This window comes from Elephas maximus, chromosome X, assembly GCF_024166365.1.
Source record: "Elephas maximus indicus isolate mEleMax1 chromosome X, mEleMax1 primary haplotype, whole genome shotgun sequence".
Lineage (NCBI taxonomy): Eukaryota > Metazoa > Chordata > Mammalia > Proboscidea > Elephantidae > Elephas > Elephas maximus.
In genome coordinates this window covers 86219381-86244569 of record NC_064846.1, presented here as the reverse complement: position 1 = coordinate 86244569, position 25189 = coordinate 86219381, and the positions used below count along the sequence as shown (strand labels likewise).

The window sequence follows — 25189 nt, the reverse complement described above, 5'->3', positions numbered from 1 at the left end:
TCTGCTCCTGGTGCTGCTTTCTTGGTGTTATGAGGTTCCCATTCTCTGCTTGCTTCCCTTTTATCTCTTATAAGATAAAAGGTGGTACAGGCCACGCCCCAGGAAAACTCCCTTTACATTGGATCAGGGATGAGACTTGGTAAGGGTGTTACAATCAGACCCTAATCCTCTTTAACATAAAATTACAATCACAAAATGGAGGACAACCAAACAGTACTGGAAATCACGGCCTAACCAAGTTGATACACACATTATTGGGGTGGACATAATTCAATCCACGACACAGTGTAAATTATTTTTAATTACCCTATAGATTCAGCAGTTTAGTACTGACAAAAGCCCGACGGACAGCCTTAACTCTACCCCAGAAACTCCCTAACCATAAGAGACTTTCACTGCCAAGAATAGCTCACTGAATTATACTGCTTATATTACAAGAAATATTCTGATCAATGATAAGAGATACTGTACTTAACCAAATCCAGGTAAATACAGTATCTGCTGAGAGGAGTTTATCATCAACTTGGTACCAAGCTCCAGAAAAACTAAGTGTATAAATTGGTGATATTATCTGATTTTTAATACAAAAGAGTCAATTTTATGTTACCTATCAACTATATTTAATATTAATGGTGCAATACACAGTGGTCATGAAATGTAAACTTTATAATACAAATTATATACACACATATATACATTGTTGTATGTATGTATGTGTATATATAATAGATTGTTTCTAATTCTTCTATAATGATTTTGGAAGGCAAATTTTCTTTTCACTGCTTAAGACCTTAAATTGTTTTAGCCATAGGTCAAATTAACTTCATAGCCAATAGAAGCCACATTTCACTTGCTATACAGAAAAAAAAAATAAGAGTATAAAAAAAAGAGTATCCTATATTTTAAATTTTGATAAAATTTCTTTTAAACACTGCTTTAGATTTTTTTTTTTTTTAGATAGGATGACAGAAACAACCCAGAAAGTTTACAAATGCTCCTGTACCAATAAGGCTTTAGAAAATAGCAGGTCTAGCTATTTTAAACAATTATCTCAACCCAACTTTGGTAGGCCAGCCTTATAAGGGGAATGAAGGACAAAGAGGTACCCAAATAATGTTCTAATATGAGGTTTTTTATGAGGCCTACAGGATTAAGAAGAAATTCTTTTTAAATCCACTAATTTCAAAACAATAAAGCAGCCTTTAGAACTCCTAACAAATCATAGCTTCACACCTACCTCAAATGCAAACCTTAGGTATACGGGGAAGGGTGCAGGATGAAGTAGGGAGTGGGGTACTTTCAGCAAAAGCTTAAGAAAGAGTCAAAACAGTACCAAACTCAGCAAATAACAGCTTTACTTACACACACACACACACACACACACACACGGCAGCTATTGTTCGTAGATCAGATTTCTTGTACCACACCCATTGCCATCAATATTCTCATCTTTAAATACACCACAATTTTTCAGAAAACAAGGTATATGTAAGCAGGACTAAAATAATCTTGGATTAATATTTTCTCCTCTATAAAAAGTCACAGTCAACATTATTATTTTTTTAATTTAATCAGAAAATAGAGGGGGCACGTGTGCAACCTTCTGATTCGTTAAAATGCAGTAAGCATATTAATTCCTATAAGCAGAGGCCAATAATAGCCTAAGAAATTACTCTGGCAAAAACATTGGAAAGTGACTCATGAAATTCAGTATCACTTCTAGATTTAAAATGCCTAGTAGGGTTCTCGGAAACCCTGGTGGTGTAGTGGTTAAGTCCTACGGCTGCTAACCAAAGGGTCTGCTGTTCAAATCCACCAGGCACTCCTTGGAAACTCTATGGGGCAGTTCTACTCTGTCCTATAGGGTCGCTAGGAATCGGAATCGACTCGACGGCACTGGGTTTATTTTGGTTTCAGTAGGGTTCTCTGTGGAAGCTTGGTTGGGGGCTTCCCCCAAAATGCTCTAATAACCAAATTACCGTAGAGTAAAATCTTAAAATCTTGAAAGAAGCCAGGAAGTGTGCAAAATAAATTTGAATAATTTGAATAAAACCTGAAAACTCCAGTAAAAGCACCAAACAACAGAATTATTTCTTTTATGGATTTGACGTTACTATGGATCAATTTATAACTCTAAAAATTTAATCACACACAGTAAGCTTTATAGTCTTCAAGGCCGAGGCCAATCCCATCCCACAACACCAGTCTATAGTATGACTGAAATAACACCTAGTAAGTTCTACAGGCTACTGATGTTCATGGTCATTGAATATATTATTGCTAGGATAATACTGCTGATAATACTAAGTGAGATACGACAAAGAAACATTTCCAATTCCATTCAGACTTTCTACAAGGTTCACTTAATTTAATTGGGGAATAGGTATACCAAATCTTTATTTTTCTATCCTCTTCTAAACCTACTACCCTGATCTGGTTGTTGCACACAAGAAGTTTTAGACTGCCTTTTCCTCTGACTAAACAAATATGGCACGGTATTACAGCTTCCCTTTGTGAATGATACAGCTCCATTTCTGTAAGGTTTGGAGTTAAATGTATAGCACAAATACCAAAAGATTCTTTTAGAATACTCTGGTATATATTGAAAGAAAAAGCGAAAAGAATAATGAGGGAAGAAAAAAAAATGTTTATGATAGGACTAAACAGAGAAATTCTTTTTTCATTGTATTTTACATGATGAAAATTAAGCCCCCACATAATAAAATGCCTTCTTTTAAATAAAAACATTAAAATTATTAATTCTAATATCAATAAAATATTGATTCCATAAGTGGATACAAACAAGGGGCTACAAACTCATATGAAGTATATAAAACCACATTAATTGCTTTAAAAGGGGTGTTTCAATTTCCATGTGGCATCAATTATAGCGCTGCCATTCACTGAATATTTAGTGAGTACACACAATGTGGCATACACAAAAAATTCTGAGTTTATATTCCAGTTCTAATTACTTGCAGGTGTACAGGTATCCCTTGCTCTTCTCCTGATACATAAAAATAATGGCCTTAAAGGTAACTTGTTTCATGCACAATTATGTGAGTACAAAAAGGAGAAAGATGATAAGTGGAGGGTGGCAGGCAACCAAAAGCAATGCCTGGCAGAAACGTGATCCATGCATGAGACAGAACTACATAAAATTAGAGAGGAACAATTAACAAAACATTCCTGGCAGAAACCCAGTCACCTCTTTCAGTTAAAAACTTTAAATTAGACTATCTTCTTTCAATGTAGCAAGGACTATTGTTCACAGATCAGACTTCTTGCAGCACACTCATCACCATCAATATTCTCATCTTTAAATATAAAGAATTTTTCAGAAAACAAGCTATATGCAAGCAGGGCTAACTAAAAATATCTTGGATTAATATTTTCTCTGTAAAAAATCACATAGTCGACATCATTAATTTTTTTTTAATTTTAATCAGAAAATAGAATAACATGTGCAAACTTCTGATCAGTTAAAATGCAGTAAGCATATTAATTCCTGTAAGCAGAGAGGACAATAGCAGCCTAAAAAATCACTCTGGCAAAAACACTGCCCTGGTGACACTATGGTTAAGTGTCCAGCTGCTAACCGAAAGGTCGGTGGTTTGAACCTACCAGCTGCTCTGCGGGAGAAAGCTGAGGCAGTCTGCTTCCATAAGGATTTATAGCCTTAGAAACCCAACACGGCAGTTCTACTCTGTCCTGTAGGGTCGCTATGAGTAGAAATCCACTCGACTACAACGTGCTTTTTGGTTCGGGGGATGTAAACAGTTCAGCACTCGACTACTAACCCAAAGGTTGGCAGTTCAAACCCACTCAGAGGTGCCCTGGAAGACAGGCCTGACAGTCTGCATCCAAAAGGTCACAGCCTGGAAAACCCTATGGAGTACAGTTCTAATATGCAACATGTGGGGCCTCCATGAGTTGTAATCCACTTCAGGGCCAACTGATCTTTCAATTCACATTTACTTATTAACATGTCAGTGGTTTCCCACCTCCAAACGAATTCTGGCATTAACTATGGCACATAACCAGTAGCCAATAAGTCAGTCAATCAATGCTATATTAGTTTATGATAATATTAATTTGGTTTTAAAATAAAGGCAAGCCTCCTTAGTGGTATACAGTGTAAATTACAGGCTTACTATGTAAATTGCAGGACTTCGCTATATGCCACTTGTACTGAAGATTAAAAAAAAAAAGGTTTAAAAACAGTCTTACTGCATCAGGCCTTTGACTCAGTTCAGAAAAGTAAGCACGTACATTTGTTCCTTAGGTACGTTAGTCTCAAACTAGAATGAACAAGCCATCCTGCTGACATTTCTAAGGAAAGCTTTGTGAAAATTGTTTAGAATACCATCATTAGGAAAATTTATGACACTTTTACCATGATAGATAATACCATACAAAAATATATTTCAAATAGACATGAAAAACACTTTTAAAATTACTCCTGAATTGACAAACTAGCTAAACAGAAGACTCGTTTTTCAATTTCAAATTCTAATGTAATCACCATAAAGTTTTCAAAACAAATGCTAATTTTTAAAAGAATTATGAAATAATAATCCTTAGTGATGACAGTACAAGATCTCAAACAATACTACAAATATGAACTACATATGCCCCAAGACTTCGTTGAGTAGTATTGTTGTTGTTAGGTGCCATCAAGTCAGTTCAGACTCATAGCAATCCTATGTACAACGGAACTAAACACTACCCAGTTCTGCACCCTCCTCACAATCATTGCTATGTTTGAGCCCACTGTTGCAGCCACTGTATCAATCGATCTCATTGAGGGTCTTCCCTTTTTTCACTGACCCTCTACTTTACCAAGGATCTTAGTTATTTAGCACTGCTGTAACAGAAATATCACAAGTAATTGGCTTTAACAAAGAGAAATTTATTCTCTCACAGTCTAGTAGACTTAAAGTTCAAATTTAGAGTATCAGCTCCTCAGGAAAGCTTTGTCTCTCTGTCAACTCTGGGGCAAGGTCCTTGTCATCAATCTTCCCCTGGTCGAGGAACTTCTCAGGTGCAGGAATCCTGGGTTCAAAGGACGTGCTCTGCTCGTGGTGCTGCTTTCTTGGTGGTATGAGGTCCCCATGTCTCTCTGCTCGCTTCTCTCTTTTATATCTCAAAAGAGATTGGCTTAAGACACTATCTAATCTTGTAGATCTCATCAATATAACTGCTGCTAATCCATCTCACTAACATCATAGTGATAGGATTTACAACACACAGGGAAATTACATCAGATGACGAAATGGTAATCAACCATACAATACTGGGAATCATGACCTAGCCAAATTCATGAACATATTTTTGGGGGATAAAATCCAATCCATGACACCAAGCATGATATTCTTCTTCAGGGAATGGCCCCTCCTGATAACATGCCCAAAGAAGGTGAAACGAAGTCTCGCTATCCTCGCATCCAAGAAGCATTCTCTGGCTGTACTTCTTCTAAGACAGATTTGTTCATTCTTCTGGCAGCCCATGGTATATTCAATATTGTTTGTCAACAGCATAATTCAAATGCACCAACTCTTCTTTGGTCTTCCTTATTCATCCTTCAGCTTTTGCATGCATATGACATGAGTGAAAACACCATGGCTTGGGTCAGGCACACCTTAGTCCTCAAGGTGACATCTTTGCTTTTTAACACTTTAAAGAGGCCTTTTGTAGCAGATTTGCCCAATTCAATACTTCCTTTGATTTCTTGACTGCTGCCTGCATGGGTGTTGATTGCGGACCCAAGTAAAACGAAATCCGTGACGAATTCAATTTTCTCCATTTATCATGATATTGCTTCTTGGTCCAGTTGTGAGGATTTTTGTTTTCTTTACGTTGAGGTGTAATCCATACTGAAGGCTGTAGTCTTTGACCTTCATCAGTAAGTGCTTCAAGTCCTCTTTGCTTTCAACAAGCAAGGCTGGGTCATCTGTAAATTGCAGGTTGTCAATGAATCTTCCTCCAATCCTTATGCAACGTTGTTCTTCACATAGTCCAGTTTCTTGGATTATTTGCTCGGCATACAGATTGAACAGGTATGGTGAAAGGATACAACCCTGACGCACAACTTTCCTGACTTTAAACCACATCATGTCTCCTTGTTCTGTTCGAATGACTGCCTCTTGATCTATGTACAGGTTCCACATGAGCACAATTGAGTGTTCTGGAAATTCCCGTCCTTTACAATGTTATCCAAAATTTGTTATGATCCACACAGTCAAATGTCTTTGTATAGTTAATAAAACAGAGATAAATATCTTTCTGGTATTCTCTCCTTTCAGCCAGGATTCATCTGTCATCAGCAATGATATCCCTCATTCCATGTCCTCTTCTGAATCTGGCTTGATTTCTGGCAGTTCTCTGTCGATGTACTGCTACAACTGTTTTTTAATGATCTTCAGCAACATTTTACTTGCATGTGACATTAATGATACTGTTCAATAATTTCCACATTCTGTTGGATCACCTTTCTTTGGAATGGGTATTAGGTATTTGAGTGGTATTAGGTAATCATTTTGAATTTAGTTCAATTTTCTTCTCTAATTCAATTTTAACACATGCAACACCAATTTGACTAGTTAAGCATACAGCTAATAAAATAGCCATTACTGGAGCTTAGAGCTATAATAATATAAATATCATAGGCATTGTTGTCCTTGCCCTGAGAAGAATTTAGAAATTCACCCATAGTAAACTTAAATACCTATATATTTAAAGTGTTACAGTAGTCTGGTCAATGGAATCTGAGTATTAACTCCCAAATATCATCTCTATGCTCTCTCACTTCCATTTCATTAAATTACTAAATAACATTGCTGGTTAACTACACAAAGGATGGGAAAGAATTGTGCACAATATGATCTCTAAAGTGAGTTATTAAAGCTAAAATAAGAAAAGCTAAAGGTAGTTTCTAAATATAAAAACAGGCAGCATTCAAAGTTAAATTTGTAAAACGAGTGATTAGTCAATAATAAAAATGTCAATACATTACCAAATTATGCACATATTTTTACATAGAGCAGCTTATCAGTGTATTGTTCTAAATTTGTGCTATCCAATACAATAGCCACTATTCACATGTGGTTGCTGAATTTCAAATTATTTAAAATTAAATAAGGTTAAAAATTTGGTTCCTCAGTTGCAATACGCACATGTGGCTAGTGGCTACTGTTTTGGGAATCACAGACTAGAACATCTCCATCATTACAGAAAGTTCTATTGGATAGCACCATTTTACATAAAATTCCATTAAAATGAGCCCCAAGAAATTACTGGTGTAATTCCAAACATACTGGACAAATTAAAAGGTAACAGGGACATATTTATTTACGATTAAAATTCTATGCAAAGTAAGAATAGTAGGAAACATCCTTGAACTGATAAAGGCCATCTGTGGTCATACTTAATGGTGAAAAAGTGCCTGCATTCCACCCAAAGATCAGTAACAAGGCAAGAATGCCTATATCACCACTTCTATTCACCACTGTATTATAGGTACTAGCCAGTTTAGCAACGCAAGAAAAAGAATTATATAAAGCTAACCAGACTGAAAAGGAAAAAGTAAATTGCCCTTATTTGCAAATGACATGGTTATCTGTGTAGAAAATCCCAAACAACCTAAAAAAAAAAAAAGCTACTAGATCTAGTAAGTGAATTTAGAAAGGTCAAAATACAAAAAACCAATTATGTTTCTATTTAGTAGGAAAGGACAACTAGAAACTGAGATTTAAAAAAAAAATACAACCTAAAATAGCATAAAAAAGCATGAAATTCTTAGGAAAAATTTTCATGATAGATGGTCAAGACCTATAGACTGAAAATTTTAAAACGCTGCTGTGAGAAAATAAAGAAGACCTAAAGAAATGGAGAGATACACTATGTTTCTGGATTAGAAGGCTCAATGTTGTTAAGATGTCAATTCTTCTCAAATTAACCTACAGATTCAATGCAATCCCTGGCAAAAAAAAAAAAAAAGCAAGTTTTCGCTGGTAGAAATTGAGAAGCTGATTCTAGAATTTATATGCAAATGCTAAGGACACAGAAAAGCCAAAAGAATTTTGAAAAAATGAGAGAAAAGTTGGATGATTCACATAGCTGAGAATCCAGAAATAGACTCACACATACGGGCAATAGATTTACAGCAAATGTGACAAGGTAATTCAGTGGGGAAATGCTAGCCTTTTCAGCAAATGGTGCTGGAACAATTAAATATCCATATGCAAAAATATGAACTAAACATAAACCTTACACCTTAAACAAAAATTAACTTAAAACAGATCAAAGATCTATGTAAATGTAAAACATAAAACTATGAAACTTTTAGAATATAGGAGAAAATTTTTGTGACCTTGAATGAGGCAAAGAGTTCTTACATAGGACACAAAAAACAAACTTTAAGACAAAATTTATAAACTGGAGATAATAAAAAAATTTTGTTCTTCGAAAGACACTGTTAAGGAAATGAAAAGAAAACCTGCAGACTGGGAGGAAATATTTGCAAGCACATCTGATGAAGTACTTGTATCCAGAATACATGAAGAACTCTCAAAATTCAAAAATAAGGAAAAAACAACCAATTAGACCCAATCTAGCTGACTACTTTGCCTAGTAACATCCAGACTATGTAAGAGTATGGTCAGCTATATACTTCAAAGTATCCAATTTCCCTTAATAACCTTTGGGTATTTTTAATCAATGATCCTCTCTAAATGTCTTTTAAAATCATTTCTATCCTCTATTTATTCTCTGGGGGTAAGTACATTCTATAAGCTTATTGTGTAAATGAGTATTCTTACAAGAAGAAAAAAAAAGATCATTTACCAATTTGAAATTTATCCCCTGCAAAATTTAAGGCATACTTTCTAGGCCCTATACAAAATTATATAATTTTTTAGAGTAAGAAAATAGGAAAGCAGAATGGCAGTTACTTATCCAGCAGCTTGGTTTTGCACATACTTTGTTAAGAACTAACTTCAGTAAAAAATGGTTTTATAGCTTGATCTCCTTGAGAACCACTACTAGTATTTTTTAATAATGGTCTGGCCAGAGATGTCCCCCCCAAAAATATGAACGTGACATGTGAGTTTCAGTAAACTAGAACTAGGAAGGGACTTTTTGTTTTAAAGACATATAAAATGTATAAATATCATTATAAGCTTAGCAACAGATATAAGCAGAATATACTTTTATTTCCTTCCGAAAGCTATCTTTACGTAGTTTCCTGTAAAATCTCTGGGAAGCGCAGCACACAGAGTTGTAAACAGATATCCATACAGTTAAAAACACCTGCACTATATAAAAAAGGAAATGCTTCTGCTAAGAAAGAAATGAAAAGTGAAAGAAATAAAGGCCACATTTTACAAAACCATGATTATATTTGCTTTAAGTAAAAATGCTTTAAAAATCAGGACCAACCACGAAACTCCCAAATAATGTAAGAAATTTATACTTCAAATTGAATTCTGGTACCTATTTTTGATTTCTAGTGAGTTTAAGAAGAAATGAATCAAGAATATGTTTATAACTCACATGAATACTACTTACCCACATTTGGAGGTTTCACATAATTTACAGGTAGTTCTGGAGGTCTGCCTCTATGTAGAGCTGCAAAAGCAGACCCATTCCATAGTGTACTCTTACAGTCTATACAAAAACATCACAAGTTAGTCAAAGAATAGAGCAGGGTTTTTTTTAAAACTGTGCTTCAGAGGCAAATGGTTGATTCAAATTTCACTTGTTGAAATATTTTTAACTATTAGAACCACAATAAAAATAACGTGCATATATTTAAACATGTTAGAAACCAAATTATGACTGGTATCCACAAGATATCACCAAGATATTTTATTTTATTTCTGTGCTGACCTCCAAGCTTTTATTATGCATATAATTGAAACTTAGGTAAATATATCACTGATTATATAAGGTTTTACATTTGCATCGGTCCTCCTTGATTTTCAGGCTTATACATAGCCACTCATATAAAACTATATAAGCAAAGACAAGTGTGTCAGTCAGGCAAAATTCAGGCCCAGTTATACTTGATGCGTGTTCATGTTATGTGGTACCTGCTAACTGTGCCATTATAGGTAATAATACTGCGTATCTGATGATAACCAAACCAAACCCATTGCCACTGAGTCGATTCTGACTCATAGCAACCCTGAAGGACAGAGTAGAACTATCCCACAGGGCTCCCAGGGTTGTAATCTTTTGGAAGCAGACTGCCACATCTTTCTCCCATGGAGCAACTGGTAGGTTCGAACTGCCAACCTGTCAGTTAGAAGCTCAGTGCTTTAACCACTGTGCCACCAGGGTTCCCTTATCAGATAATACTTGACTATAAATAGTTTCGAGTGCTTTTTGCCTGACTTTTATGTCAAAGAATTCAAGCAAATATTAATTATTCTTAGTAAGTTGGCTTTAAAACAAAAATACTCTACTCTAACTCCCTTCAAATGTTCCAAATTAGTTGAATTGAAAAATTTCCTTAAACTATGAGAAACTTAAGAACTGTTATCATTTATGTAATCTTTGTGAATTAGGATTTTAAAAAACACTATGCTAAGAAAACAAAACATAAAAATCAGTTGGTTGCTGGAGCTAAAGTATTTATTACTCTAAAAGTCGCCCTTAACCCCTAATTTCACATTTTCATGTTCATAAAATACCACTTTATATATTTTACATATTGAAGTTCCATGTAAAACTTTGGCAAAAAGATCTGTAAAAGACTGAAAAACACTGAAGTAGAAGAGCTGTGATTGAACAGTCACGGATGGGTCGATATTTTTGTTTAAATATTTTTTAATTATAAAAATTTTTATATATCATAATTTTCATCTGTTATAAAAAGCAAAACGTGATTAGGATGGTATTCTCGGGACTCAAAGAATAAGAGCATTATAATGGAATGAAAGAATCTTTTAAGTATTTATACTGTAGTGGTTAAGTGCTACGGCTGCCAACCAAGAGGTTGGCGGTTCAAATCCACCAGGCGCTCCTTGGAAACTCTATGAGGCAGTTCTACCCTGTGCTTATAATAGGGTCGCTATGAGTCGGAATTGACTCGATGGCAGTGGGCTTTGGTTTTTTGGTTCATCAGAGTGGGGAGCCCTGGTGGAACAATGGTTAAGAGCTCGGGTGCTAACTAAAAGATCGGCAGTTCGGATCTACCAGCTGTTCCTTGGACACCCTATGGGGCAGTTCTACTCTGTCCTATAGGGTCACTATGAGTTGATATTGACTTAATGGAAATAGGTTTTTTTTTTTTTTTTTTTTGAATCAGACTGGCAGTCTTTGAGATCTCTACTCCACAGGATTGCAAAGGGATTTTATATTGTTTACCTCTAGCATATTCACTGTTTTATTTAAAAAAAAAAAGTCCCTTTTAGGCCTCTAAAAATTTACATGCACACTAAAAAAACAAGACTAGCAAGATAAAAGAAACTAGAAGAAAATGATTAGAAAGACATGGAAACATTTATTTAACACAAAAATATCCTGCTCTTCACTCCTTCCTCTGATAATCTATGCTTTAAATAGGTGAAAATCTTACCTTTGGCATCCCGTAACAAAGACTGCCGACCGACACCTAGTAATGTCTGTACCCCAGGAACACTCTGAGGGATCTCCTTATCTAGTAAGGGACCAATTCGCTCACAAATTTTAAGGAGGTAGTCTGGAGGAATGTGTGCATTGGCTGCCACCTAAAAAAGCATAATTTAAAAATACGGAAATCAGGAAAATAAAACTTTAAATATTTGATACTTTAATACTTCAACACAAGAAACTGTGGCAACAATTAAGCACATTTAAATAATATGATAACATTTAAATGGCAAGGCACTCTAACTTTCTTTTGTATGTCTCAAATGATTTGCTTGGCTGTTAAGTTCATGTAGTAAATGTTATAAGGTAGCAAAAGTGAACATGCCTAAAACATAAAAAAACTCAAAGGTCCTGGGTAAACTCTACGAGTACTTGATTTTTTTTATTCAGTAGTGATGAACTACTTAAGAATCACATCTAGATTCTACATAAATGATAAGAATGCAAATGAAAGGTATTATTACTTGCACCAAACTCTCAAGCAAGCCTTCTTAAGACTAAACAGTATACATCTGCACAACGAAGCAGATTTTTTTCCTGTAAAAGTTAACTGTTCTCCAAAAGTGTGTCAAATTAATGATTTTGTAATGATTTTGTAAAATCATGCTCTGAACAACTGAGCTATGTAGCCAAAATCCACGGTAACATGAACTCCTTTTAAGGAATTTCTGGAGATGGGATACCGATAAGAATAACACAATAACAAAAATCTGTTTTCCCATTTTTTTTCTAAGCTAATGTTCAAATTCCTGGTATGCATTACAAATACCTAATTATTAAAACAGTAAACAGAAAAAACTAGAATATTCTCAAAATCCTTAGATAAACAGAACATTTATGTACATCTACATCTTAACATAAGGTCCTGAAATCTACTTCTGGCTACACTACCAATTTTTATAAGTGCTACAGTAAAATATAACTATGTCTACCATCACATAGGATACACATCTACATATTACCCCCATGTCAAGAAAAACACTACAAGACCAAAGAATAATTTTGTAAATCATCCCTACAGATAGATCACCATGAGAGAAGTGTGCTTCCTTTACTGATGTATGCCTAACACCCAGAAAAGTGCCTGATATAAAGTAGGTGCTCAAATATTTGTTGAATGGATCAATGGGTGAATAAATATCAAAGTGAAACCTAACTATAAGCAATGCTATCTATCATATGAATTCGGAGGAAAAATCTTAAGATTCTCAGAGCAAGGTGCCTGTTTGTTTCCTTAGGGAACACAGGTTGAAGAACTACAAACCAACATGTATTCAACATTTTGGAAAAAAGTGATTCTACTGTGATTATTTATTATTTGTAAAAAATTACTTCCTGCCAATTCTCTTTTGTAAGCTCCTGCAAAAACCAATTTTGAACTACCAAAATAACTGGGGCCGGGACAACTGCCATAATGCTCAGGAAAATGGTAACTTAACCTGATTACTTTAGATTTACATCTATAAAGTTTAGCTTCTAGATTGAGACGAAAAGATTAAATAAATTCTTTCAATTATTTCTTACATATTTAGTTTTGTTTTCTAAGCAAATAACTACATAAAATTGCGTTTTGATAAAATACATAGGTAATACCAAAGTCAAAGCAGCTGATGATTCGTTCAATCCAAAAAACGTTTCACATTTTCTACAGACACTGATAACCTAAAATTCTAGTTTACAATTTATACACTCCATACTAGGCTCATTTCCTAAATATGCCTACATGCAAATGTAGATAATATACTTAAATATTTAGATCTTAAAGGAAAAAGCCTTAAAGTACTGCATATTAAGCATATTAGCATCTTATAATAACACGCCTTTTTGTTTCCAACACTGTCCTACATAAACTGGGCTTCTGATATCAGCCATTACTTTTCATCAAGTAAATACATGCTATATAAGGGCTTTACATAGGGTGGTAGTGGATATCTTTACTAACAATTTTCTTTTTCATTAACTCTCTATGCTTCATCCTACGACTAACTCAAGAGTTATTCCCTTGCTATAAAAAACTAACCCTTTGCCTTCCAGTCTATTCCAACTCAGAGCGACCCTATAGGACTGTGGAACTGCTCCAAAGGGTTTCTCAGGCTATAAATATTTATGGAAGCAGACTGCCACATCTTTCTCCTGCAGAGTGGCTAGTGGGTTCAAAACTTCAACCTTCTGGTTAGCAGCCAAGCACTTAACCACTGTGCAACCAGGGCTCCTACAAAAAACTTAACTACCCCAGAAACAGTAATGTATCTAGCAAGTTATATCTTTAGAACTTTTAGAATTACCCTACATAGAAAATCTGTCAGAACTATATCTTAAACTTAGATCTTAAGACTGCTGGCTACTTGATTTTATAGACAATGATGTTTGATTTTCAGCTAATTATATAAATTTTTTCATCAATTCCTAAGTAATAATTCAAAAACATTAATGTTTATAAATCAGTCTGTATATTTAGAAATTAAAATAAGGCTTATCTACTCCTAAATTCTCCCCCTTGAAGAGCTGTATTATAAATTAGTAAATCAATTTCATGAATTTGATTTCTACCCTACACAACAGAATACTGTTCAATTTCTAACCAGTCCCATTAAAAAGCCAATTTCTCTAAAATCAGTAAAAATTTGACTGTAAAACAGTACTAGAGAAATGTAAATAAACATAAATTCTACCAACATAATGGCAATAACAGTGAAAATGATAGTCTCTCCTTTAAACATTGACAGGTTCCTCCACATCAAACTTTAGGACTTAGAAGTTGTAAGTAACGTTTCCTTAAATTAATGTTAGCTTTTTTTTTTTTTATTAAAGCTGAAATTTTTTAAAGGTGCTTTTCTAACAAAAGAATTCTTACTTTTTTCAAATTTTTTATAATTCTAACAAATTATACATAAATATAATGTAATACACAATAAAATATAAAAGTATATCTTCTAAAATGCTCTATTAAAATACATGGTTTAATATTGTAAAAACCACTGTTTTCAATTAAAGCTCATCATTCTAATTTTAATTCTTCTAAGTTAGGGTGTCATGCAGGGCAAGGAAAAGTTATTTAATCACACGTTCCTCTCTCTGGAATATAATGGCCAACAAGTAACATTTAACAAGTGCTTTTTTTTTTTTTTTTTTTTTTGAGATCTGCAGAAGAAAAGCATTCTCTAAAAATAAAGTTCAAGAGTATAATACCAACTTCTGTGTTATTCTATAAAACTGTTCCAAAGAGTTAAATTATAGAACCTTTGATTTGGAAGAATCCTTAAACTCAATGTAACTGCACATTTTACAGAAGAAAAAACATGTCTAGGAAGTGAAGTGCCTTTTCCAATTGTCACAGTGAGGGGACAAGAACCTGGGTCTCCTTGCTCACTGCTCTTTCTACTATTGCCTTATTAAGACAGTTCAATAATTATAAAGATAGAGATAATATAAAGGCTGTGAAGAGATGAAAACTATAAATCTGAATAAACTGAAAGAAAGTAAGTGAAACCTAGATTCACGTATTCTTGGTAGGAAAACTGGCTGATGTAAAGAGCAAATCTTACAACTGAATTACCACACTTTAGAATCATTACAACTGGGAAGACCAGAGTTCACTGTGATGATACTACTCATGATAATTAGTTAAAAAGAATACAGCTGGGCACTGAGTAAATTGCAAAAGGACCCCACCTCAAGAGGCCAGGCCTGCACTAGGATTGCATTCAAAATACTAATTTTCAGATGGTAATGATATCATTTCTACCCTGGCTTTTAGAAATAATAGTGTTAGACAACCACATATAACAAATAACCCAAATGTAACAGTGTTAATGTGTGTTTGGAACATGACCACAGAAGTAAAATACAACACAGATTTTTGTCTCAGGCTTTTAATTTAATGGGGGGGGGGTCTGGAGAGGCAACACACAAAAATTAGTCACAAATTTTTTGTTTGTTTGTTTGATGTTTAGGTATAGAAAACAAAACAGATTTTGAAAAACATAGCAAGGCTTTAAATATATCAACATAACTGTAGTACAGTATAGAGACAACCAGAGGAACTTTAAAAGTCTGACAGCCTGAATTTTTCAGGCTCTAAAATTTACTAGCTGTTACTCTTTACGGGCAGTTGTGATAAAATAGAAAGGCTTAGATTTGAATCTTCCCAGCATCCCCAGACCCTACTTAGGTGACTTCCTGCAAAGTTACTTGATCTCTCTGAGCCTGAGCTTCCGCACCTGTAAAACACGGGTAATGATAACCACCCTCATTTGATTTGGTTAGGACAAAAAACAAAATCATTCATTTATTCATTCATTAAGATATTTAAAGTATAGGCATGCAGTGAAAAGATGAAACTTGCCCTGTGGAAACCAAAAGTCCCAAGAGGGGAAACAAACTGGTAAACAGAAACAAATCAAAGCTATAAGAGACCAGGGTTAGTACAGAGAGCTAGGAAGCAAAGAAGTACAATAGGTAATTCTGCCTGGGGGTAGGGGTTCATGTCCAATTTCACACTTGAAGGATAAGTAGTTTACAAGACAAAGGGCAGGGAGGGCATGCCAGACAAAGAGAAAGGCACCCCACCCACTAAAAGCACTTAGCAAAGTGATTAGCACATAAGATCTCTTTAAGTGCTCCCCTTTTAAGTTTAAAAATAAAATAAATGTTATCCAGAGTATAATAGGATTCCAAGGGGGAAAAAAAACAACACACACTTCTACAAAAAAAAAAACACAAGAAAACAAAAATAACAGTAACTTATTTTCATATTTTTATTTCTAGAATATTGCTTTTTAGTAATATATAAAATTCTACAATAATCTGATATTACATTTTTATAATTCAGGTGCTGGGTTTTAATGATGGCTGAATTTTTTAAAAAAGAAGAGAGAACTAGGCAGAAAAGGAAAGAAAGCTGGCAGGCCTTTCTTTTCTAGTCATACCACTGGGTTAGCAAGTGTTAAGACTTTCTGTCACTTTCCTTTGAAAATGTAACCACTGTTCATAGCTTTTTTTTTTTTTTACTTTTAAGATTTTTCCCAGGATTGAGACAGTCAGAGCAACCTACCTAGGTTCAATTATTCTCTGGGTTACACTGTCTCAGGAAAGCACTGTAAGTACTATTACCTTGAGGGCAGAAGAAATTGAAACAAGGGCTGAAGACTCACCTAGACTCGGTACTAGCTAGCAAATTAAATAAGTCTAAATATATATATACACACATACATATTATCGTGAAATACTTCTAACAAAAGTTAAAAAATTGAACAAATAATAATTTGAGAGCCTGCTAATTATAAAGCACCATCTTAGATAGATACTAAAGGGCATGAGAAAATACCTTTAACAAAGTAATTGAAAATACAAGAAAATAATTATCGATAATGTATAGAAAATGAGTTCAGGAGAAGAAAAGATCAATCAGAAGGGCTGAGGATCCTTGCAACAAGACATGTGCAAGATTCACACTATACCTCCCACTTGTTGAAAGAGTGAATACTATACCAGTATCATACCTAAATTATTTTTATGTAATTCATAAAAATGCAAATAACACAATCTTCTCTTGATATAAAAAGATTTTTTTGAGTTAATACAGAAGCATGTCACAACACTCATTTTGGGTTCAATTCTGACACTTTTTAAATACTTTTTTTACAGTGCTGTTTTATATGCCCCTTACTTTTTTTTTTTTTACCTTATAAAAGGAGCCTTGGTGGCCCAGTGTTTGAAGTGTTCAGCTGCTAACCAAAAGGTCAGCGGTTTGAACCTACCAGCTTCTCCAAAGGAGAAAGATATGGCAGTTTGCTTCCATAAAGATTTACAGCCTTGGAAGCCTGATGGGGCAGTTCCTATGGGGTCGCTATGAGTCGGAATAGACTTGATGGCAGTGGGTTTGGTTTTGGTTTTATCTCATAAAAACATTGGGAAAGTTAGGTGGCAATAATTAGCTAGCAAAGAAAATATAAATTGTGGGGTCACAGTTTTCTAGATTTCCATGCCAACCATTAAGCCTCTCTCTCCTACCTTTAAGATATAATAACCAATCCATCTGCACAGCATTTTACAATTAACAAAATGCATTCTTCCACATTTAACTCATTTGGTCCACACAAAAATCTTTTAAAATATGTGGGAATGTCCATTTTATAAATGAAGAAATTGCAGCTCAGAGGTTAAAGTAACTTAGCTAGGATTACTCAGGAAGTAAGACTATCTTTCCAACTAAATCTTATGGTCTTTTCTATTACCTACAAAATCTCATTGTGAGAATTGTAAACAAGGACATCTCTATAATATGACACAAACACTAAATTGCCTTTAAATTACTATTTTGTTCCCTGCAAAAGAAGTTTATCAATCAAGTAATCAACATCAATTAAAAAAAAAAAAACCAACTCCCCCCACCCAAAAAAACAAATAATATCCAAATATGACAAAGATGCTTGCTTGCAGGATAACATTTTGTTAAGAAAAATTCACCCAATTCAAACTCTTACTCCCTAATAACAACTCTCTTCACTTTCATGTCATCTCATTTGAACTGAGATGCCAGTTTTCCTATGACTAATGACAAATTTCCAAAATGATTTTAATCACTGAAAGCATAGATAGAGTCCAGGTGTCTTGGGGGGGGTGGAGGGGAGGGAAGCCAAGGATTAATCCAGACAAATAGCTGAAACCAACATATTACAGAAAGGAAGATTATAACCATGGCTCATGCAAGTCAGTAGTCAGGAATACTGGTCTCTAGACATTGATAACTGTCATAATATCTATAAACTAGCACTGAATTCACTCTACACTGCATTGGGGTTGAACAACACATGCTTTTTTGTTTCCCAGGATGCAGTCTTCCTAACTATGGCTGTTTGTCCATATGGCAGTTAATAAATCACACATGCTTAAACTGCTTCTAAACTTAGAGATGCAGTAACTATGCGACCAACACTCCAAAATCATTCTGTTCTAATAGACAGTTTAAGCTATTATTGTTAGGTGCCGTCAAGTCAGTTCAACTCATAGCAACCCCATGCACAACAGAACGAAACACTGCCTGGTCCATGCCATTCTCATGATCATCATTATGTTTGAGCCCATTGTTGCAGCCACTGTCAATCCATCTCATTGAGGGTCTTCATCTTTTTACTGACCCTCTATTTTACCAAACATGACATCCTTCTCCAGGGACTGTTCCCTCCTGATAACATGTCCAGTTTAAGCTATCACTAGTAATAAGACAGCTATTCCTGGAATTCAAATACAGTGTTTTCAAGTAGTTGGTGAGAATCAAATGAGAAAATGTGAAAACATGTCTAAACATGTTATATGCAGATGCAAGTTCTGCATGTGTTATAGATGTACGTATTCTTTTTAAAAACGGAAGTGAACATACAATCTGTATTAAAGTTTTTAAAAACAAATAACATAAAATTGCTTCAAATACAATCTATGTCACTCCAAATGTAGCACTAACTGATGCATTCAAATCTATGGATGAAAAATGCAGAATAAATGTAAAAATATTTACCATACCTAAAGATAATTATGCCTCTGGCTTGGCACTTTAAGGATTTAAGCATTTTAATGATCCCCTAAAATGACTCAAAAATCTTAAAATGTGCCTTTAAAAAAAGTTTCCAAGTCACCATTTCAAAATATAAAATATATATAGTAACAAAAAACTGTTCATTTAAACACACATGTGCATACACACAAACACACACACACCCCTGATTACTTTGTTGCCCCAATAAAGCTCCAAGGAGGAAGCAATAAAATAGCCAACAATTCAATAAGGTCACCACAAATGAAAGGACATCTGTATTTATTTAAATTATCCACCTTAAAATGATTTGCAACAAGCAAATCTAATTCTATTATGTTGTCAATAACAGTCAACTAGGAAGCAGAAAATAAAAATGTCAAATCAAACTTCAAAAAGAATCACAACTTCAAAATTCTCCCTGTATCATTACTTAAAATTCTGAAAACTAATTTAAGAAAGGTTTATTTTGAAAAGCCATATTCAAGAACCTTACAGTTCAACATACACTGACGAATATTTCATGTTACAGACCTACATTTTTTTTAAAAGCACTTCAGATATGGATGTCAATACTTGCCTGTCAGTAGCTTTAACAAAAAAAAGCACCTTCCCTTATGCTTCAAATTGTAAGTAAAGCACTAAATCAGGTGACCATTTAAGAAAGAAAAATGGGGACTTCTAGAATATGTAAAACTAATTATGACATGTGGAAGAAATCCAATTTATCATTACCTTAATATTCTTCTGGATAAATGAAATTAAGCAGTACACATAATCAATTCAAATCAGAGGAAAATTTACGTATGGACAGAAAGGCAGGATTTTTTTCCCCAAATGTGCAGAAACACCACTGTTCAACTCCATCCTTGTTACTTCTTTACTGCTTCATTATGCATTTGTATTCTTCTTTTTACCCCAGAACACCTTGAGTCTGAAGTACTGCTATATACTTTAACCTACCAGATAAATCAAGATTATACTATTTATTAATACTTTGCCCTAAATTTTGATCCAGAACGCGCAGTTAAAGATCACAATGTATAAATTCATTGTTCTAATAACAATTTAAAAAATCCTACCCAAAGAAAAAAATTCATCTGTCCCATAATGAAGACACTCGAAATCAGAGGTCAGATGTGCAATAATTTTAATCAACAATTTACCTGATGAATCAAGCAATCAATCTAACACCGCATACTCAGTTCTCAGAAACTACACTTCTTTTCCTTCTGTTCAAATTCTCATCCAACCCTGCCCCTCCTTCCCTTACATAGAAATCTATAGGTAGAGAACAGACATTTGACTTAAAAGGCCATGTTATGAAAAAGAATATCCCTAGAAAAACTGGATACTAGTGTGGAAAAATAAAAACCGAAGTGTACAAAATAAAAATTAAAAACAAAAGGTATACTACTTATCTCAATTGTAGTATTCAAACAACAGAATTCTGTGTATACAAAAAATTAATTTTTTACATAAAGGAATATAAAAAGAAAAAGGAAAGAAATAATAAATAAAAAGATTAAAGTGGAAGATAAAACCCATTGCTCTGGAGTAGATTATGACTCATAGCCATCCCACAAGACAGAACAGAACCACCCCATAGAGTTTCCAAGGGGCAGCTGGTGGATTTGAACTGCCAACCTTTTGGGTTAGCAGCTGATCTTCTTTTGGTTGGTTAGCAGTTATGGCTCTTAACCACTGAGCAACCAGAGACCCAAAAGAGAGGATATGTAAGGATACAGAAATGAATTAACAACTATTAAAAAAAAAACTGGTTAAAGATCAGCCTCACTAATAATGGTGAAAAAGCTAATTAAATCAAGTAGGGGTATTCTCGCCTAATAAGTCCACCAAAAGAAAGATCAAAAATACTTTTTTAAAAAAACTCACACTAGGTACTAGATGGTAACATTATAAATTAGTACAACTTTCTAGAGAGCAACCTTACAATATATGACAAGAGCTATAAAACTGATGAGATCCTTTGACCTGACAATGCCACTTTAGGGAATAGAGCCGAAGGAAAAAATTCAAACAAAGGAAAAAAAAAAAAGATCATGTAACTATGCAGAAATATTAGTGAAACACTGGGAAGTAATCCAAATGCTCAACTGAAGGCTGAGTTCAAATACAACTGATTTTTTAATACCATTAAAATAACGACTATTCAAATATACAGGTAAGTATACGTAAGTGTTAAAATACAGAACATTAAATGAACATTGATTACAACTACGTAAAAATATGCCTATACAATATAAGGAAAAGTTTAGTGAACTAGGTGTTTTGTGGTGAGAACTATTTTTAATTATCTTGATATTCATTTTTTTTAATCACTGTCAAGTTAGTTTTAAAAAAGCTTTTTTATTTTAAGTCTCCTACCAATTGCTTAAAATGTCCTGTCTGGAGACATATGTAGTCTGTGAGAGGGACAAGTACAAACAAAAACATTTTCAGTATACTTCAACATAAAAGTGTATTTATCTTCAAAACCATATTAGAGACAAAGCTTTAAAACACTGGTAGGCACTGTTGTTTTTGCCTTTTTTTTTTTTTTTTTGCCGAGACTTAAATCCAACAAAAAGTCTGGTCTACAAATTAAACTGGTAAAACATGCTATTTTTCAAAAATAGATTTTATCCAAGTAAATTTTACCATTAATAGTATAGACTGTCAAGTTTATCCTATATCACAATTATTATAACATTTCCTGTGATTTGCAAAAATAAGAAAAATATTTAGTCAGTAGATTCGTTAATAATTACCATGACCTCATTATTGAAACTTAATACAAAGAGATATACACAACAACAAAAAAAAACCACCAAAGTAATTTAGATAATATCCCACTGCAAGGACATTTTAAATCATTTTATTGATATTTGCAGTCTACCATACCGCCTCCAACTTTCTTTAACTTTGTCCTACTTTCCTCTATTAAGATCCTATTTGAAGACAGCTGAATCCAGATTTTGCTAACATCACCCCTTTCTCCTTTCATTTCCCTCCTATTCACTGTGCCAGTGCCTAATACAAGAGAATCCAAAAAAATAAAAACAAAAATGATCACCGTTTTTTGTGTCAATGTTGAACAGAAGGTGCATTTCTACCACGAATTTGCAGGAAAAACAAGTCAATCCAATGCATTTGGTCCTTTACTAAAGTATATTGTTTTAAAATATGACCATTGTTTTCTCCTTATAAACCCAAAATCGTGTTCCACTAATTTTATTTTCATAGTTTTTATTTAGTGAAAATTTATCTGCACGATGTGATTTACCAATGATTTGATTAGCTATTTTCTAAGACACGAGATAAACAAAGATTTTGCTTTTATTCGGTAGTCGATAATCCAAAACCGGCAAAATTTGGAATTCGCTCGATGGTCCTTATTATTTTTAATTATGTCGTTTTTTCCCAACCCCGGGTCCTTCAACTCCCCTCTTGAGCCTCCTACCCCGCTCCCCCCACCCCACCCCACCCCACCCCACCCCCTAAAACAGCCTGGCTCAGTTCCCGTATTTCAAGCCATGACCAACCAGAAACCAGTTTTCTTCCACTAATCCGGAACTCTGGGCTGTTACCCACGCTGTCATTGGCCAGCGTCAGTCCTTGGTACGTGCCCCAAGATAACCCCCGGTTTCTTTCCTTTTTCCCCTACAATAGGCTTTCTCCGATGTTTGTAACAAATTCATAAGCCACAGTACGGCACCTCTGACAACCAACTCGCATTCTTCAAAGTTTTAGGGTGGAAACAAGCTAGGCCAAGGGGAGGGCAAGGTACCCTTTCTCTACCTCGCAGGGAGGGGGGAAGGGGCGGTCGATCTTTGGCTAGGCACAGAGCTCTAGAGCCGCGTAGGCAGTGAGGTCCGGGGCGGATTGGGGGGAAAAGGTGGGCAAGGAGTGGAGAAAGAGTTGGGTTAAGTTGAAATGAAAAGTTAACTCACCAGATCCTCAAAGCTTCTCCGGTGCTCTTTCCCCTCCCAGTCTAAGCGCCGCGGAATCAGCTGGGGGCCGGAGGAAAAGAAAGGGGGGGGGGACAAACGATAAAGGCGAAGCCTCCACTCCCCATCAACCCAACCCAGCTTGGGTCCCTGTCATCGAGTCGATTGCGTCTATATTTCCCTTGGCCCGACAGCTATAGCCTCGGAGCTAGACAACTGTAGGGGGAGGGGGAGGGGGCGGTTAAGTAGAAGGAAACGCTAAAAAACCATCTCCCACAGCCATAAAGAGTGGGCAAGTTAGGACCCCAGCGTAGTCCACCCCTTTTGAGGGAAGAAGCCGGTTCACCCCATGACAACAGCTATTGGTGCCCAGATCTAAACCTCCCCCTGTCGGCCCCTGCCTTCCGTCCCTAACTTGCCCTCCCCTTCCTCCAGTCTCACCCCAACCCTCCCCACCCCTTCCCGAAGGGGCTCCGTACCTGATGCTCCTCGAGCTCCTGCACTAGCACCTAAGCAAAAGGGAAACACGGATATGAGGAGCAGCTCGGGCCATCAACACGTTCCTCCCTCCCGACTTCGAACGCAGCCACAGACGGTAGGACTAGTCAAGGCCGGCCTCTCCCTCACCCTCAGCAGAACCGCTCACCCAGCTGCCTCGATTTCCCCATTGATACCATTCCCCACGACTCCCGGCTCTCCTTCTTCCCTCACCTGAGCGGATTTGTTGCAGGGTCCGGACTGCAAGAACCTAGCGATCAGGTAATACAGCTCTGAAGAAGAAGGGGGAAAAAGAGGTTGAGAGGGAGGCAAAGAAGAGAAATAGTAGCGTTTTAAAAAGAAACTGACAGCCCTCACGCTAAGCCCCCATCTCCTTAGCCCACGGACACAGCTACCCACCGGCTTCGATCTGGGTAGGGGCCGCCGCCATCCTTTTCCCGAGGGGGCTTCGCTCCGGAGGGGCTGGCGGGGGGTTGGCTGCCTCTATTGTGGTGAAGCCCCCATGTCCAGGAGTCCCGCCGCTTCCGCTGTACTCCTCGTCCCAGTTTCGGTCTTTCCCGGATTCATCGCATCACGTTTCGACCCATAGATATCCTAGCCCAAGAGCTGAGGAGGCGGAGGAGGAAGGAGAGAGCGAGCGAGGAGGAGGGAGGAGCCGAGGTCGCTGAGTGGGGGAGGGAGGGGGGAAAGGGGAGGGCTAAAATGGTAAGAGGGGCCTGTAGCTCTAGCTGTTCGCCGCCTGGGGCGCTACCTCGGCCGCTGGGCCCCGACTCTCCCTGACAGCCGGCTGTTACCTAGGTGATGCGAAGAGGAAAGGGGAGGCTCTAATAGACGTCCGACGCTCTGGCAATGGCCGAGGAACTCTGTGGTGGCGTTCCTTCTACGCGCTTCCGTGTCAGTCGCCCTTCCTGTGAGGGCAGTTAGGCCCTTTCCGGTTGAGCACCCTGCCTTCTGAAGTGATCTTGAAGAACTTGTGAGGGTCTGCCTTGGTTCAGCTGCTGTGGTTATTTTCCTCGGAACGCCAAAGCGGTTTTTTTTTCCCCTTTTCCCACCCCCGCGGAAAGGAGGCCAGCCGCTAAAGGGTTTTGTGCGTGAGGGAGGAAAAGGGGCCCTTATTTCGTTGCCACTTGTTTCTCTTTAGATTGATTTTTGTACTCAAATGAAAATACCTTACCAAACCAGAGCACGGGTCTCATACTGTTAAAGACTAGTTGTAAAAATGTCCACCAATTCGGCTGAACATTGCATATGAAACAGTTAACCATAAAGCAGTTTATGTTTACCCCTTGCTGAAAGTTTAACACATGACATCTTTAAACTATTCCTATAAGAAGATTTTCTGTTGTGTTTTTAAATACTGCCAAAGTGGTTTACATTAACCAAATATTTTTATGTATTACATATCTTTATGCAAGGTAGTTTTCTAGAAGACTACATTTATTTAATAGCCACAAACTCCAAATAACAGCACCAACTTTAAGTATTTGGTTACTGAGATCTTCGGTGATCAAAGAGTTTGTAGAATAATTGACACATATAGTAAACTGGGTCTCTTTCCTTCCTTACTTCATCTTAA

General features: G+C 36.0%; 1 protein-coding gene across 2 annotated transcripts in view; it reads right to left on the bottom strand.

Moving 5' to 3' along the window:
* The window catches only part of BRWD3 (bromodomain and WD repeat domain containing 3), a 129253-nt gene extending 104998 nt beyond the window's left edge, over positions 1–24255 (bottom strand). For both annotated transcript variants that reach the window (XR_007515816.1, XM_049871964.1), the window contains exons 1-6: positions 24013–24255; positions 23827–23885; positions 23595–23624; positions 23119–23178; positions 11582–11732; positions 9568–9666 (exon numbers count right to left, since the gene is read on the bottom strand). Coding sequence is in view for 1 of the 2 variants with exons in the window: in XM_049871964.1 (XP_049727921.1) it covers positions 9568–9666; positions 11582–11732; positions 23119–23178; positions 23595–23624; positions 23827–23885; positions 24013–24043 (430 nt within the window). In the remaining variant the exon portion in view is untranslated. The remainder of the gene's footprint in view (positions 1–9567; positions 9667–11581; positions 11733–23118; positions 23179–23594; positions 23625–23826; positions 23886–24012) is intronic.
* Positions 24256–25189: the final 934 nt, after the last annotated feature.